This window comes from Hylaeus anthracinus, unplaced genomic scaffold (genome assembly GCF_026225885.1).
Source record: "Hylaeus anthracinus isolate JK02 unplaced genomic scaffold, UHH_iyHylAnth1.0_haploid 3, whole genome shotgun sequence".
Taxonomy (NCBI): Eukaryota; Metazoa; Arthropoda; class Insecta; order Hymenoptera; family Colletidae; genus Hylaeus; species Hylaeus anthracinus.
Genome location: NW_026535284.1, coordinates 3,283,999 through 3,301,829, shown reverse-complemented (window position 1 = coordinate 3,301,829; position 17,831 = coordinate 3,283,999). Strand labels below are relative to the sequence as shown.

At 36.1% G+C, this 17,831-nt stretch overlaps 3 protein-coding genes across 12 annotated transcripts in view; all 3 read right to left on the bottom strand.

Annotated features, from left to right (window-relative positions):
• Positions 1–715: 715 nt before the first annotated feature.
• Positions 716–3,233, bottom strand: LOC128894276 (trypsin-1-like). Its single transcript, XM_054155931.1, has 4 exons — positions 2,978–3,233; positions 2,152–2,446; positions 1,205–1,520; positions 716–986 (listed from the first exon to the last, which is right to left on the bottom strand). The coding sequence occupies exons 1-4, from the start codon at positions 3,018–3,020 to the stop codon at positions 828–830; spliced, it is 813 nt and encodes a 270-aa protein (XP_054011906.1). The 5' UTR covers positions 3,021–3,233; the 3' UTR covers positions 716–827.
• Positions 3,234–3,668: 435 nt separating this feature from the next.
• LOC128893697 (carboxypeptidase B-like) lies at positions 3,669–13,206 on the bottom strand. Its single transcript, XM_054154852.1, has 9 exons — positions 13,022–13,206; positions 11,859–12,194; positions 11,675–11,774; positions 11,189–11,294; positions 9,894–10,055; positions 7,529–7,742; positions 6,300–6,515; positions 5,701–5,885; positions 3,669–4,293 (listed from the first exon to the last, which is right to left on the bottom strand). Exons 1-9 carry the CDS (start codon positions 13,204–13,206, stop codon positions 4,118–4,120), a joined length of 1,680 nt encoding a protein of 559 aa, XP_054010827.1. The 3' UTR covers positions 3,669–4,117.
• Positions 13,207–15,061: 1,855 nt separating this feature from the next.
• LOC128894204 (tensin-1) overlaps positions 15,062–17,831 on the bottom strand; it is a 332,764-nt gene continuing 329,994 nt past the window's right edge. For all 10 annotated transcript variants that reach the window (XM_054155783.1, XM_054155785.1, XM_054155784.1 and 7 more), the window contains one exon: positions 15,062–17,807. In XM_054155783.1, coding sequence (XP_054011758.1) covers positions 17,648–17,807 — 160 coding nt within the window. In that variant the 3' untranslated portion in view covers positions 15,062–17,647. The remainder of the gene's footprint in view (positions 17,808–17,831) is intronic.

The window sequence follows — 17,831 nt, the reverse complement described above, 5'->3', positions numbered from 1 at the left end:
CATTCATGTCTCGTGGCTTCTTATCAGTTGACACCTTGTGATAAAATGTGGCCCAAATAGCCTTCCTCATTTCTTCTATTGAATTTGTATTTCCTAATTTGCACATAATCTCTGTACAAACTCTTAATCAAGATCATTTTTATTCGTGTATCTCTGGTTTGTACAAAGTTATTGCAAACGAACTTAGAACGCACTAGATATAGAATTTTTATTTTATTTGTTTATTTTATGTCATCTAGTACAGAGATAAAGCACATACATGAATCAACATCTAACATTGAAGAGAACCTCATAAGAAACTGTCGCTAATACTCAAAGGTTGATGCGACGTTAAATATGTAATAAAAAAAAAAGTCTAAAGAGGCGAAGAACAGCTGGTTTCGTGTTATTCAAACCCAACCTCAGCTTTATTCGGAGTTTGTCTATTGTTCTCACTCCTACAAGTTCGTTCGAAACGATAATACGATTTACATTGATTTGATCGGTAGGATCGCAAGAGAATGATGATTTGACATCCACACGGAGGATACGTCTTTCTTTTGTGGTCTTCACAATATCTCTTACCTCTATGGTGAGTTTTCAATGCCACAATCAAGTTTACCGATAATCTTCTCAAACAGGGAGTAGGTAGAATAAGCACTTCATCTTTATTTCAATTAAATTTATTTTTAACGTATCATTTATAATTTTCATTCATAGACTGATTAATCTCGAATTATAATTACAGTCTTCTTCATTCTTCATGGAAAGAAGATTCAATTTTGTTGGTGTACAATCGATGTAGGTTGTAGGATTTAGTTTATCGCATGAAAGTATTTTGTAGAATATTATACGGCATACTCGTTGATCCATTCGATGAAGGAGGAGACGCGGGCGTAGATAGTGGGCATATGGCGAGATCCGCATGGCAATATATTCCATGATACAATACCAACTAGGACGGGAGAGTCGTCAACGATTTGGACGAGTGGATCACCAGCATCACCCTGAAATTGAAACGAATAAATGAACCCATTCTATTGCTATCATCAACCCAAGCTTTAGGTATTTGCTTATTCGTTGTCAGAAAAATATACATTCGACTCAATAAATTGCCAATAATATTGTAACAAAGCATTTATAAACAAACTTCATATAATATTTTTTTCTTGTTTTCACTTGTGGATAATAAGTAAATAGTTGGAAAACGAGAATGGTTACTTACAATGCATGCAGACACTTCCTTGCCAGCTACTCCGGTGCAAACCTCAGAGTCGAAGAGTTTAGGTACTTTGCCAATGAGATGGTCTTTGGTCAGTTCCTGAAGGCAGTCGGCGTTTTCAAGAATTGGTACAACAGCCTTTTGCAAAACGTTGGAGTAAATAGGAAGAGGCAATTTAGAGGTGGACCCCCATCCAGAAAGAACAGCTTCTCCAGACAGCTCTGCTTTCGGTTCCGGCAGGGCGACAGCGGACACGAAATTGTTGAATTTCAGGGGGTACTCCAGTTTCAAAAGGGCGAGGTCATTTTCTTCACTGTCCCTGTAAGTCCGTAACAAAAATTATGTCAATAAAACATGTGACGCTTTTTATACAGTACTTTGTATTTTCAGTATCAGCTTACTTCGGAATCAAAAAGTGTCGTACTGTGATTACGCACTTTTCGAGAAGGTAACGTTATGCAATTTAAATTCTGTGGCGTGACATAGGACCTACGATATTCTATTTGAACCTCTAATCTCGTTTGGCTTTTCTATTGAACTAGTGAAAAGTCTCCAAGCATGAGGTTTATTTCTTAGTGTGGTTGACTATGGAGTTTGAAATACACACCGAAACTAATCCTATATACTTTTCGCAGCAGTCGATAAATAATTAACGGGATACTTAGTATTAATGTTTCGGAGAGATTTCATCTGCCGAAGTACAACTCTAATCGAGAAACAAAGATTTAATGTTGACGTTTAAACGTTTATCAGAAAAACCAACGCTTTGATACTTCCGGTTTCTACTTCGGTAAAATCTATCTCTAAGACATAATTTCGTTCGTTTGTTACGTTTGGATTACTTTTGTAGTGTTTTAATTTATGTAAAACCACCAACAGCTACGCTACACCTTCAACTACAAATTCGTCAATTTGTTTATTAACGTATTTCAAATTATTCGCAAACTCACGTGTGGTATTGGCTGTGAATGATCGTGTTAACGACGTCAACGATCACCTCGGATTGTTCATGTTTGTTGAGGTAGTATTTGCCAGCGACGACTCTCAATTTACCATATTTCGGAATACAGTGGGCAGCGGTCAAGATGTATTTCTCGTTGAGGATGGCACCACCGCAGACGTGGCTGTAACTCTTTAGAGGTGGGAATCCCCATTGAACGGAGACCAGGTATGGGAATTCTCCGAGTTCGGCATCATTGCTATCGGTGATGCGGGGTTTGAGGCTATGGGGTATAGCCCAGCACACTATGAAGTCATTATAATCATTTTAGTTAAACCATTTTGTTGCGTCGTTGTTGATTGCGCTGTTGGAATATTTATTATAACTTAACCTTTTATTTTACTACAAAAATAAATGTACCGAGAATATATGCACAATGTATACAAGATATCCCAGAATTAGCGTGAGAGCCGGAAATAGGAGGTAGCTGAGACAATTCTGAACCACAATTTCCTTTGCAAAAATGTTGGACGGTGCTTTGTTTTTAACCGACTTCGAAAAGAACGAGATTACTCAATTCGACATGTATATATTTTTTTTTTGAATTATTAATGAAAATCACCGATTAATCACAGCGCCTGACCCATGCATCGCTTGCCTATATTAATCCCGCAAGGGGTTTCATAGTATAAATAAAAGAAAAAGTTACTAATATTTAAAAGAATTAACTCTTCGAACGATTTTGTTCGAAAACAGTGAACCGTTTATAGCACGATGATGGATCTTATTGAAAATGTGAAATGGTAAATTAATGTTCGACAAATTGCATTACTTACCTTCGAGCACGAGAATCGCTGCTAACAAGCACTTGGTCAACATTGTTGATTGAATTTCTTCTCACAACTTATGATTCTCAATCGGAAACTACGATTTATATAGGATTATACACATCGATATTTGGCGATAATTCAAACGTGTAATTGATAACAGAAACACTTAGTACTATGTTTACGTTAAAAATGGTTATATTTAACTTTCAAGAGTGGTTTGATAAAAAGTGTTGAAAAATAAGCTGAAATCAATGAAAATGAAAAGTTTGGAACGGTTAAAATTTGTTCTGCAATTTCATCGACAACGTTACGTGCCTGTAACATATTCATCACTGTTCGTTCTATTTATGCTAATAAGTTCTTCCCCAAGCCAAAGTAATAAAATTGGTTAATGTTATTTAATTTAAAAAATGAAGTTATCATTACATAGCAATGCATAAATTACAAATAAAGCCACGTAGGTGAATCAATTTCTTTCATATTTATTATGGCACGTCGTCTTAGTAAACAACGCATAGAAAGTTCAGGTCAAAAAGCATAAGACTACCTAAATTGAAAAAACATTTACACAAAATTCGAATGAAAATTTTCATATAAAGCATAGTGTTTGAACTCAGACCACTTTCGATTTACAAATATGGAAAATAGTCTCGATTCCAATTCCTTTTAAAAACTGATTTATTCACTTTACATTTTTCTACATTCTACTTAAATAAATATTTAAATAAGTAATTTTACTATCTAATGGACGTACACTACGCTGAACTAGTAAAATTTCGATTCTACTTCTCATAATTCGATAAATAACTTTACAATATTTACATGCCCATCGTGAATATGGGCAACACTAAAATTAAGCATTAAAATAAATTAAAGAAAACTATTTAAACATTAATCTACATTTGTCTGGTTTGCGAGAGAATCGAAAGATTAGACTAGCGAACTTTGAACTGATTTCAAATCTCGAAATGAAATCTAATTCGGCATTATCTCCTACAATTTTTTTATCACGTACGAACGTTTTATTTTTGATACCTGTTGGCGGTCATTCTTTTCATCGAAAGAAGCACGCGAGATATTTGTTTTTATCTTCGTTTCGTTGCGTACACGGTTTTTGGTCGATTTACAAATTATTCCCAATGAATTTCACGTGTTGCAAGTAACCAGTCGAACGATGGTTCTTATCCCAGACCAAATTTCGCGAGCTGTGGGTACAATTTGCGATGCAGGAAGTAGAAACCCAAATGTTCCACGGTCCCGCAATTCCAGCGTGTAGGCGTACTTTATTCCAGCTACACCCTTAGCCCAATCATCGGAAGCACCTGGAAACGATTGTCACGAGTTACATCTCGAGTTTCAACTGGATCAAGGACTGACAACAGTCACCATTTCTTTTTCACTATTCTATTATTTGTACGATCGACATCTATCGCTCACGTCTGAAATAAGTTTGCTTTTCGCGTTATCGCGTAAGTAGGGTTTCCAGACACTATTAATGAAGTACTTAAAGATCTTTTAATGAGACGGAAAATTACAGGGATTTATTATCTTCGATCGTAAAATTCATAAATTGACACTTTTTTGTTCTTTGTGAAACGATTGTGATTAGATTAGTTTTTCTTAGACACGAAAACAATTTCTATATTTTTTATTCCGAAATGTATCGGATTAAAAAAGTTAAAATTAGTTTCATAAAGTGTGCAAATAAGTTTGACTTTAATAGTATTTTATAGACGGTTTATAGTTTGGTTGACCCAATACTTGTTAATTCTTGCGAATAGTCCAAGTTCTTTTACAGGGAAGTATACGTACTATTATATTTGTAATGAAACTATTAACTAAAATTTCTGTTACTCTATAACCGCATATTTGAAGAATTTTACCTATCCTTATCGATAATATTGACTATCTCATTAATAAGGTATACTTTAGATAGATTTTATAGAAGTTCAATTAAAAAATTGCCTCACCTTCGTTCAATTTTCTCTAAAATATTGTGAGCTAAAAAAGTATACTATTTTTAAGCAACAGTAACGAAAAAAGCAAATAGTCAGGTGATATGAGATTGTGAATTTTGTTTTACTATTATATGAATTAAAAAAAGTATTAGCAACATTTTAATAAATAGTTGTTTTTGACCCTCAGCAACGCAATCTTGCGAAACAATTTTTCTTCGAGATGGCTTTCCGATGGACAAGATTTCGGCAAATCGGATATAGTTGTAACAAAAATATCATAAACTGCAATGTATTCTCTACGTAACGACGTAGCAAAATTGTCAATTTCTCAATATTTTACAAAATATAAACAAAAGAAGTGACCGAGCTCTGGTAAAAGTTCAATCAATAAAATTTACACATCTGCTGGAATTTCTTTTCATTCGCATAATAGTAACGAAATATAAAACCTTGTATTAATCGAATGTTTACTGCTTTTGTTACCGTTGTTCAAAAATCGGATACTTTTTTGGTTTGTCGCGGTATCTTACACTATTGACGAGTATTTTACACTTACTAGCTCGGAACGAAATCACCACAATGTGATGCAATAAAATTTCAACAAATTATTTTTATTTGTGTAAGAGACATTCTTTCACCACTTATCTCTTTAATTAATTATGAAATTCCGAGACGATTTATATTTAATCGATAATTGAATATTATCAACAGAAGGGGATTAGTAACGTGCTTTGTATCGGCTACCAATATTAATTTTTCATTTTATCATACCTGACGTGGGATACAACAGGGCAGACGATGGACCAAGTTGATAATCAGTGCCGTGAACCTTCGAGATTGCATTTATCGCTTTTCTAGCAACGTTCGCCAGCTCCGAATAATCAGAGGGCTTGGAGTAGGTGTATCCCCACGGGATTAGCCACATTTGCGAGTAAGAATGCAGCGTTAGATACATTCTGAAAATAATATTCATTACTTGTGTTGAAACAAATTAAATTTTTTACAATGGCCTCAGACATTCCATCGATCTTCGATATACAACGTTTTCGAGTTTAAAGTATGCAGTAAGTGAGAGATCTGGAAACAATTGTGACAATTCTCAAGGATCGAAAAAAATGTTACAGGAGAACAATATACGTGTGTAAATTTTCGTAAATCTGACAATAATACTTGTTAATTTCGTACATTTACACACATACGAGGCTGTGTACAAAACTCAAGTTTATATTTGAATGACCTTCGTGTAATACATTGTACCTCTTGATTACGTTTCCCATTTTTACGAACTTCAAAAATTATTTATTATTTGTTTCAAATATTATAGCGAATATGGTTAAGAATTAGTTTTATTACTGAGGGTTCCTGGCTACCTAATTCTCTTTTTATTGGCGAGAATGTAATCTGCCATCGCTTTGGTCTCCGGCTCAGAGAACGCGTGTGGTCCAGCGTAGGTCTCGTCACAAGGATCCTGGCTCGCTCCTCTGTTGTCCACTTCGCCCCAATGGTAATCGAAGTTCCTGTTCGGGTCGACACCCTCGCATCTGCCCCAAAACCATCTCGCGTAATGGTTCACGAGTTGAAAAAGCCTGGAATGAAAATACCAATGTAATCCGATTCTACAGACTGAAACAAACCGTAGTTTTTTCAAAGCGAATATGCCAGAATTTGATACAGAAAAAAGTTGAATTTCGCAGTGAGAATCGTCTTTTAATGATAGAATGTTTTGCTTCGATGTAAAATCGTGCATACATTACCTTAGAACAATGAATAATTTATACTTGAAGAAATACTTTTATATTGAGAAGACACGGATAACCATTCTTGCGTGCCCTTTGCACTCGGATGTCTCTTCTGAGTGGATATCGTAAGTCCAGGAAAACTTTATTAGTGATTATACAGCATAAATTTATAGAAGTGTAAAATTTGTTGTATGATTTGAAGTGTATGATTCTTTGAAGGTTTCTATTTAAATATCATGACAAATCAAATAAAAATATGGTACATGTATTAGGATATATATAGAGCAAATATGAGCTTGTGCTACATGGAAAAAGAATGTGTGAATAGTCTACACCTTAAAAAAGCGACAAAGAGCATTTGTATAAGAAAGTAATATGTGTGAACATATCTTGTATGACATGATGCAATTTATGAGGATAAACAAGAAAGCCGAAGATTGCAACTTAAAAGATAGAAACTATCAATGCATATCTACTCGTATGACTGTTTCACACATTATCACATATTAGAATAGTATACAGTTTTGATTTTTGACATAAATATGTTCCTCGGTATCTAAAGATTCATGTAAGCTCAAGTATCGTTACAGTAAATTACATGCTTTATAAGTTACATTATGTAATACGACGTGATTCCCGTTCGCACATTCTGTAACGAAATGGCTCCGAGTGCAAAGGGTACAAATACATGCAATAGTTTTTGAAGTAAAATATCATCTATGTTCATCCATGTTCATCCATGTTCATCTATGTTCATCACTCATGTTTTGTGCTCTAAACTAGTCAGATCCCTAGTAACTGAAATCGTCGAGCACAGTGCCCAAAGAAACATAGTTTTCCAGGGAAAGATGATTTCGTACCGACTGCCCTCTTCGTTTTCACCATGATTGCTTCGCGTTTTCCTCCAGAAGCGGTCGCCAGTGTGGGTAAACTCGTAGCCATCCGGATTGGCGACGGGTAGAATCATCCAGTCCGAATTGTCGAGTAGTTTCGTGTAGCTTGCAGTCTTCTCTACCAACTGGTTCATGATGTAGGTCGCTACAGCAGTGCCGATCCACTCACGTGCGTGCATGCCTGTCGAATACGACGGCACTTCGAGGATAAAAAGAACGGTATAACGGTATAGGGTCGCGTTAAACGCGATGGGCATGGAAATTCCGTATCGACGAAAATCTGGAGCGATTCCCTGAGTCCCGATGGCGCGATAGACGGGTTACAGACAAGTACAGAATTATAATATTTCGTGGCAGGTAATCTAGGGCATAGATCTGACTTATATCCGCTTACAGACAGATCTGGTTTGAAATTTTATTCTCTCGAAATGTTCTCAGACTTTTACTTCAACTTCAAACAGTAAAGTAAAACTCTTGTCGCTAAAACATAAGCTCTTCAATTGTTTTTCCGAATTTGCTATCTAACTAACTTTTCAAAACGCAGAACAAAAATGAAACTTATAAAAATCAAAATGAAATAATAATTAAAAGCAAAAACACTACACAAACCCTCTTTACCCTAAGAGATGGCGGGTGGGCCAGTCGGGCAAAATGAGTACACAATCTTAAATAGAACATTTTACAGCTGAAATTAATAATGGGTCAAATTGTTTACAAACTAGTATAAAGTGCTGGAAGCACAATATATAAACTTTACAAGTGTTGCATAAAGGTCGCCATTGATTGAAATACATTTCTCTAGTGTTTTCATATCAAGTTCCACATCTTTCTTCTTCGAAGAATTTTGCAAAGTTTTTCGTACGTAGTTGTTGACCAATACAGGAAAAATATCAACGCTCGATTTACTTAAGGCATGTGAATTCATTTAGTTTCTGCTTATACCGGATAAAGCGTACGCATTATATATTCTATCCACTTTGTCCGAACACGACTATTCAAGATTTTTTTTATAAATATAACAATCTTTTCGCTAAAACGCTTAAATACAGAGTGTTCCAGAACTCATATAAGAACCGGAAATGGAGCGTAGCTGACACGATTCCGAACTATAATTTCTTTTGCAAAAATGTCGATGGGGGCTTCATTTTTGAATTATTAACGAAAAACACCAACCAATCACAGCGCCCGATTAGCGCGCACTCAGTCGCCAGAGCATAAGCCCGAGCCTGGCTTGTTATGTCAGGTCAGGTAGTGTAGAGTATCCACGGATGCTTGAACGCTTTGTGTTCGTAAGATCATGTATTTAGGATAGCGTCCATTAAAAAGTAACCTTTAGTTGATTTTAGAATGTCTGCGTATCTGAATAATTACGTCCGTGCTGTCATGAATTTGTAAGAGTGTGTATTCAGAATAAAGTGAAATCAGTAATAGTCTTAGATATTTCTAATAAGAATATTTCCATGCGATTGCGATAGTATTTACTTCAAATGAAATCAGTTAAAAATTAACTTTTCCAGGTTTTAACAAATTAAAATAGATTTCTGGTAGTGTCTAAGTGGAAGTGTGTTTGCGATCCTTGAATGATAATATACACTTAAGATAAATTAGGTTTGGGATAAGTAACGCGATACAACATTTTAGAAAATCTAGTTTTGAAGTCTTAGCAAGCCTAATGCGAAGAAACTCGAATTTGTTGTTTAATTTTATTTTTACTTTACTGAAGTATGTAAATATATGCTACGAAACGTGTAGAATATGGAACAGTCATAGACATAGAACTAGAACAAGGCATATCAATGTGACGCATGTAAGGGCTTCAAGATACATCGAAACATATTCGCACAGGAATAATTCAAACAATCGTTTCATTTAATTCTTGACTATGATTGATCCGATTTTTGAACATCGTAATTGTTTAAGCTTGTAATTGATCGATTGATACTTCCTCGCTCTGGGATATACAGATATCAAATCTGATGCAACAACGATTGGCTTTGCACGAGGCGAAAGTCGTATGATATGAATCTTAAAATACACGTATATTAGTAATTGTTTCAGCAATACATTCCAGACATCACAACCTTCACATGTTTCATTTTCTGCAACATTTACAACTGCCATTAAATCTGATAGAAAGTATGGATCAGGATTTCGTGTCAAACATCCGAATAATAGAGTCACGCAATTGACCAGATTTCTCTGTTGTATGAATAATTTCACGTTGGTCCACCCGAAAATCGAGCACGATCCAATTCTTTAGTCTCCATGTATTTCTCTCTGGTAACTAGGTAAACGCGTTCGCGAAGGAATTTTTTGAAAAAGTGGAACTCACCAGCGTCTATCCAGATGACTGGCTTGGCCTCCCCTACTCTGTTAGGTCCGGTTGAAATTTTTACCATTCTTATGGGCTGTCCTTCATAACTGTGACCTATCGTTATCAGTTCCACTATTTTTGGGTACTTGAGAACTAGGTATTCCATGTACCTAAGGATATCTGAAAAATGGAGGTTCTAATGTGTTAAAAAAGTACACTACCGACTGTCAATTTTAATATATTATCACAGCTGTAACTTTCTCAAAGAAAACGAATGTAAATAATGGTTGTCATAATACGTAATACATAAATCAGTCGAACTATTATTGTCTGGGAGGTTTATACTCATTCATACAATATCAGCGTATAGTGGTCGTAAAATATTCGATATTCATAACTTGACAGATAGCGAAGTTTAGAACAGAAAAGCTGCATAGTGAGAGTTTGCAACATCCCTCGTGGGAGCACCTTGACAGATGCACTTGAGGAGGACGAATTGTGAATAAAAATTGTTTATATTATGTACTGCAAGGGAAATGGTAGGTAACCGAAGTTGAATCTATGGAAAAATTGGCGGCTTGAATGCCCCGAGTGCGCTATCTCACCTCGAAAACATCTCAAACACGGAGGTGTATTGAAATTAATGGCTGGTAGTATATTAATTCGACGAATGAAAGGAAACATTTAATTCTCAAACGAGCATGCAATTTTACATTACATATTATAAAATATTCAATCGAGTCTATAATGAATTACAAGGAAAACAGTCACGTGTTAAGTATTTGTGAGGAATATTAATAATGCATAGTGTTCATTAGTTAAATGGCTTATTAATCGACATCATTTACACGAAAAATTCGTCAGAATAAAAATGCTTGTGAAAATAAAAAATATGTTAATTTGTGTATACTTCGTAGATAATCCCAGGCTTATAATATTTCTGAGTTATCGTGAGCTATCTAAAATTAAATATATAATCACGGAAGATGATTTAAGAGATTAAAAGAGAAATAATCTTAAATAAATTAAAATTGAGGTACATAAGTAACGAAGATTGTGAACAATTGTGAGGTTAACAATCATGTTTAAATTTAACTAATTAACATTAGAATATTCTATTCCTTTTCTCATAATAAGAATAATTATTATGTATTACATTCATAAATATGGTAATGACAGATATACCGAATTCATTCTTGTTTAAAATGACCAAATGAAAGAGTCTAAATCACCACGTTCATAAATGTAAATTAGTTAACTTCAATTCATAAATAATTGCATTGTAAACAACACTGTCTCGAAGAGACACTTACCTCCGTATCGATGATACCTCTTCCAAGTCATGCTGTGACCTTGAGTGCTGACCAGGTCATCGCGTTGCTCTTTTGACATTTTTGGGTTCTGGTGGACTATCGTTTTCTGTTAGGAAACATAAATTATTACATAAATTGAAGAAATTTCTAATAAATAAATAAATAATTTTATTTATTAAAAGTTTCATCTAGAAACTGTCGTTGCTACATCAGAAAATGAATCTAAAATTACAATACAATTTTGTAATACAAAGCTTTTTTTGAAAAGAGAACTGACTCCCTTTTAGAAAGATGTATTTGACTACGAAAAAGAATATGGTACAAGTTGAATTAAGTTTTAACTTCATGTAATAAGAGAGATATACAGAGAGTCACCTGTCGAGTGCAAAAAGTTAAGAAAGTTATAAAGAAACCATTTGGGGCCTCAACTTTGGCCACTTTCCTCTACTTGTTATTGAGAAAGTCTTGTATTAGAATTTTTCGTACCTGAAGATTCGGTATCAGTACTTTGAAGTTGATTCCTCTGTCTTTAAGGAAAGTCTTAACATCGGCAACAAGGTCTGGCGCGACAACCAAGTCTGTTGTTCTGGAACATCAACGTTTCCTCGTTAAAATGCTGCTCAATTATAATTAAAATAGGAATAAAACGAACAGATAATAGGAAACGTACTTGTTTTGAAATGGCTGCGACCAGAATTTGAGGTCTTCCGGTTCGGTGTTTCTGAGATGCCTTAGATCGTTCACTTGTGTTTCCGTCTTGGGAAACAATCTGATCAACTGATGGTTCCTGTAGCTAACTTTGGAGGACCGTGACTTTACGTTTTTCTCCTGGCCGATGATGGAAGTCACGAATGAACCGATTCCGTTAGCTACCGCGGAAAACATCGACTCGAAGATATCAGTGAAAGAAACTTCTCTTCCCACATTCTTGAGAAACGACGTTCCAGATACGAGCGTCGATCCATCGTGGGTTTCATTGGTGGTTGATTCTCTTTCGTCTGTGTATCTGCAAGAAAGCTTGCAACTTTTCTATCGTACGTCAACTATCAAAAAATGCTGAGCGTGTTCATAATTCAGTTCTTTCTTTTTATTTTCAGGAAACAAGAAATTCTATTTTGCAACATAAATACTGGATCAACCATACGTTTTAGATAGAAAGTCACCTAGTTTCAATAAAAGCGACGAAATTAGTATGTTTATTGAACCTTTTGAGAACATAAATATATGTATGTATATTGTTTCTATAAAGTCTTAACACTTTGCCGACCGGCTATATCAAGTACATCTTCGAGTGTGCAATATAGGATTTATCTGTATACAATGATACCCAACAAGTTTTCCAAAATGTAACCATTTCGCTGCATTTTCTTTGAAAAGACGATATTTTACTTTCTAGTGCGATTTTTCCCTTTGCTACTATGTTTCTCTAAGACTTGGCCTTGCAACTATCTGATATTCTCAGTAAATCTTTAAAAAAGAGAAAATGAAGGAATAACGGAAATCAAGGATAGGCATGTAATGCGCATACGTGCACTTTTTCAAATTACAGTAACAAGTTAAGTAACACTATTTACACTATGGCGACTAAGAGTTTGACCTAAAACGCTTCTATAAAGACCTAGGTATAAATGTTGTTCTCAGGTTTACTTAGAATTATATAAATTAATGTAAGTGCAAACAAGACTATACTCGTGACCAGTCAACAATGTGTTAATACAGTTTCTAAATTTAATTTTAAGATAAGTCCAAAGGTAATTTTAAAATCATGGATATCTCGTGCCACTAGAGATTTTGACTTCTTTAAGAAACAAGAAACGTTCGATCGACACAAACCTGTACACTTCGTGGCTTCCACCTTCCAAGGACCAATTCTTCTTATCGAATGGCGAACAGTTGTAATTTTGTTGCACAGAAAATTCAAAATGGGCGCGCTGCGGTCGCGCGTTAACTCGATTCCACGCGGTGATCAACGAGAAACAGAACACGATACGAAGGATCGACTCGATGCCCACAGCCATGGTCGGCCTGAATCAGGCCAGAATATGCGACTGTCTCAAAGTCTCCTTATTGACTGTCCTCGTGGTCCGAGTCGAAACCAGTCTAACTACTTGTTGGTTGTAAGCGTATGCGAAAAACAACAGTTTCACTGGTTTGCTTCACGGGCCTGGCTTACGGGATTTCAGTATGGTATTCAATACCCAACTTCCTTCTCGATATCTCTAGGCTCCTCGCAGTAATAGCAGAACAAAGTTCTCGAGATTCCATTGAGTCAGTGGTACACTTTGAATTGTTTAGAAGTATTGCGAAATTGCCTTGATTTTGATGGTCCGTCATATTAAAAACAATTTTCCAAGTGCAAAAGATTAACATATACATTGATACTGCTTCTCAAAAGTCTTAGGACAGTTTGTACATTTTATTAAAATTTATAAACTAATAGTTTTAAAGGATTTTTACTTTATTTTTTCAGTTTTAAAGAATGTTGTCTCGCATGACACTAAATTCTTGTTTTATACGCACTCTATTGAACCATAGCCTCAAGTGACATTTATAACACAAATTAAATTTACGAAATGTATTAATCAAATTTATACTATAAGCATTGGTAAACACGAATGGTAGGGACTATTTAATTTCATTAATTATTTTTATTAATAAATTTTGATTTAAAAATCAAAGAGACAATCTAATATTTCTCTTTTGTTTTAATTGTTTAATCAAATTTTACTTAAATACTAGATCGATTTAGTTTCGAGTCTTTGAGAATCTGATAGAGATTAGTATAGTATGTATTTTAAATAGTCAACACCTGTAGAGACTAGAAAGCCTTGCATAGTGGTCTAGAAAAATAAATCGATACTTCACTTTTCTAAAAAATGTACAATCTTAGAAGTCGATTAATCTTCTCCAGATGAAATGTAGTGAGCGAGCGTCACGAGGAGGAATGTAGCGAGCAAAAAGTTATTCCACCACTTTTCTCCACGACGACGTTCGTTCCATTCTTGTTCCGTTAACGGTAATCTAGGTAATTTGCCACTTACCGCGTACCATGCTAGACGAATTATTCCACTTTTCATTGGTAGTGAATGGAAAATCCGTACAGATAATGTCGACCACAAGAAAAATTATACAATTTTCAGATAACTTTCCATTTCGACACAGAGGATGCTGCATGCGATGTTGCATGACACGCAATTTGTCCATATTGCTGAGTATCCTACTTTCTATGCAGAGGTGAGACTGCTCTAGATATAACTAGATATGCCAAAACGAAAAAGAAATTCCAATTCAGTTCTACTTTGCCAAAGAAGGCAGTAGTGCTCAACTGTACGTGAAAAATTGGGACCGAAGATTTACATTATAGCCAGGGTTTCTCACTAATTCGTTTCAGTAATCACCTTTTTTTTATTTCAATTTCAAATACGGTTAGATTAGTCTCAAAGATAAAAGATCGACTCGAAATTGCAGAAATCAGATGTAAATATTTTATTCTATAAATACTTAAATACTTCATTCTGCAAAAATCCGTTACAACTATTAGGTAGAAGAACGTGAATTTCGATTTTTCCCACGATTTTTCTAAAATGGAATTAAAAATGTGCAGTAGTTCGGTAATATTTAATACGCGATATGAATGATCAATTCAGGAGCTAAGTAAATATAACATAAAATTTGGATCTATTTATTTAATTTAAACATTCGCCGAGAAGGAGCATGAGAAAAAGGAAAAACTTTTGGTTCACCGTAATATTTTCGGAAGACGTCGGTAACTTTTATTGTAATACATCGCGATACATTACTTTTTCTTTAAAAGGAAATAAAGGATGCATTCGATCGCTGCAAGTTGATCGTAATCAAATGAAACACACCACGTTACGCTGCGAATATTGTTTATTGTTGTTACAACTATAAGAGCGGACCGTTCCCGGTGCGCAACGATACAATTATTGGGTGAACGTACGTAACAATAGAGCGTAAATAAGTAATAATAATTAATAATTATTATAATGACTGGTGTTAAATTAATAATTACTCTGTTAGTCGGGTTTCCACGTGTACGAAATGAAACGCATAAGACGAGACAAAGAACAGAGAAAGTGGGAAGAAAGATCGGTTGCTCGACGGTCCCCTTTCGCGGGGGCCGAGATACATCTACCTCATCGAATTCTTCGTCCGAGTATACACATCGAATTTTGACTAGCACGGTGTCTGACAAGTGCCCCCACTTCTTCATCGTGTCTACCTGCGTGGTTCGTGAAAACCAATCTTCACGGGTTGGATAGCAATGAAAAAGAGAGAACGCGAAGGTCCTCCGCGACCGATCTTCCCTCCCGAAACCGAGAAGAATACGAAAAGATGAAAACTAGCTGCAACGCCGAGGATACGATCCGAGATTCGGTGTAAATCCTCCTGCAACGGTATTGTCATAATTACATGTGTAACATTCTTTCGTAATAATTGACTGCTTATCGTCGTCCACCGCGCAGGGGCCCTCCTTCGTTGGTATCGACAATAACGGCAAACGAAGGACGTCCCTCTAGCGATGACGAATAATGGCAAGAACCTACGGGTTAGGGGGGATCATCAAAAAGAAATGACGCGTGTGATGCTTCGTTTCGATACGCTACTCCTCTTCGAGTATCGTTTATTTGTTCCGTCTCGTTGACACCCTCGAATCGAATCGATTCTCTCTACGTCTATTGAACGCCACACCGTTTGCCATTCTTCAAGCTCCTTTCGATCAGGAGAACGCCGATCGTTCTCCATCCCCAAGGCATTATCTTACTTTCTGTTTGCTTATTTACAGCTATTTATAACGTGAACCACCTCGATTCAGATGCATCTTCTCGGGCTGCGATACCGTAGTATCGGCTCCGCGACGTAACATTTTCTTCGATAAACATTACTCGAGAGTCCCAAGTATAACGTGATATATATATGTATATATATAACATGCATGGATTCAACTATCGTTTGCACAGTGGTGCATATGATTTATACTTTATCCATTTTTATTTTCTCCTTCGTTTGCTTTTGTTCGATCAGGGCAATGCCCCGCGAATACGCGATGCTCTTCGAGATTCGCACGAAGAGCACGGTCGATACTCTACTACGGCTACCAGCTATCGATACGTTCGCGTAATAGTTTCAAGCTCGCGGCCAAGTATGGCGCTGCGTTGCGCTCGATCGACGATCTACGATTTTTATGAAATTTCACATCCGAATGAAGCATTGGAAAATGCTAAGTATTGCGGAGACTATTGTCGCAGATAAAGAGTTCAATGGAGCGGAATCAACAAGAAAAATATTCTCCGGTCGCGCTTTATATATCGATAACAGAGTGTTTCGATTTCAATCATTATACTAGGCATTACTATAGATATTCTATTCATAATTTTGAAGATGATTTTTGCTTTAATATTTTTCAAAGCTCTATCTGGGTGTGAAAATTCATAAACATCGTCGTATCACAACTAAGCGATGTTTCTTGTTAATTGAAACTGTTACGATTCGAAACGGTAGTCGCCCGTTTAAGTGACAAATACGATTTCATTTGGAATCTGATGAACGTTTGATCGTGTTATTAGAAGCATTTTCGTATGTCGCAGACTTTCCACCACGGGAGAGTATTAAAAAGCGAAATCATTCATCAATGTTCGATGAAATCCCAATAACGATCGATCGAGTACGCCAAACCGCATCGTCGTACTGTGCTCCGAGCGTCATTTATATTACTCTACTAATTGCTAGAATAATTACCAACAGTAACGATCGCCGTTAACAATTTTCTCATGTCAATCTAAGTCAACGTGGAGGGAAAAGCACCAACACTTTATCGTTTGTAAGAGCAACGCGGAAAGAAAGATTCATTTGTTGACGTTTTAGATTATGACGAAGGCCACCTTCGGGACGATAATCCAAATTTTAAAAAAGATCTTAATTCAATAAATCTTTGTGTCCTGAATCGCCCTTGTAAACCACGAGGGGTTTGTTTTCCTTTCCACGCTGAATTAAATCTGATGTTACCGAACAAAATAATTACCACGTATTAATTCTCTTTTCAAGCGTGCGATCACCGACGCGAAGAATGGAATCGAGTTTCTCGCCTCGTTTCGATCTTCACTTTGGCGGTAGGACCGTTCAACCCCTATCGATAAGTGCTACAGTAACTGTTTTAGAACACGTTCATGCCCTATTGACTCGATTCTACGTTTCACGAGATGCATGAAGACTTATTACGAAAGTCAGCTAGCGTCGTTTGTACCGCACAAGTTTTGTCGATGAAATCTTGTTGCGGGAACGCCTCTTCTTCGTTGCGAGATTCGAGCTGTTCGTTTCTCGTTTCTTCCATTTTATCGGTTCCACATTGTTAATATATGTTTTCGTGTCGATGATCAGTCGTCTGAGCTCAAGGATGAAAGTGTTATGGGAGAATCTCAGAGACCCGATGAACGCGATTTAGACGATGTTGGCTTTGGACACCGAGTTCCCCACCATGACCTTGTTGACGAAATTCACGATGGCTGTGGCAGGCTGGCCTGGTTCTAGTTCAGCGAACACGTGGCACTGATTGTCCGACTTATGGGCGGGTTTTCTAGCGACGAATCCGAAGCAGCGACTGGAAAAATACGTTTAGTTAATA

Excerpts from the sequence above, each read along its gene's own strand:
- LOC128894276 (XM_054155931.1), bottom strand. The coding sequence starts at position 3,020 with ATGTTGACCAAGTGCTTGTTAGCAGCGATTCTCGTGCTCGAAG. Across the intron at positions 2,447-2,977 it reads AGCGATTCTCGTGCTCGAAG|TGTGCTGGGCTATACCCCAT; the intron begins GTAAGTAATGCA and ends ATGACTTCATAG. Across the intron at positions 1,521-2,151 it reads ATTCACAGCCAATACCACAC|GGACAGTGAAGAAAATGACC; the intron begins GTGAGTTTGCGA and ends ACGGACTTACAG.
- LOC128893697 (XM_054154852.1), bottom strand. The coding sequence starts at position 13,206 with ATGGCTGTGGGCATCGAGTCGATCCTTCGTATCGTGTTCTGTTTCTCG. Across the intron at positions 11,295-11,674 it reads TACTGATACCGAATCTTCAG|AAAACGATAGTCCACCAGAA; the intron begins GTACGAAAAATT and ends GTTTCCTAACAG. Across the intron at positions 6,516-7,528 it reads GAAAACGAAGAGGGCAGTCG|GCTTTTTCAACTCGTGAACC; the intron begins GTACGAAATCAT and ends TTTTCATTCCAG.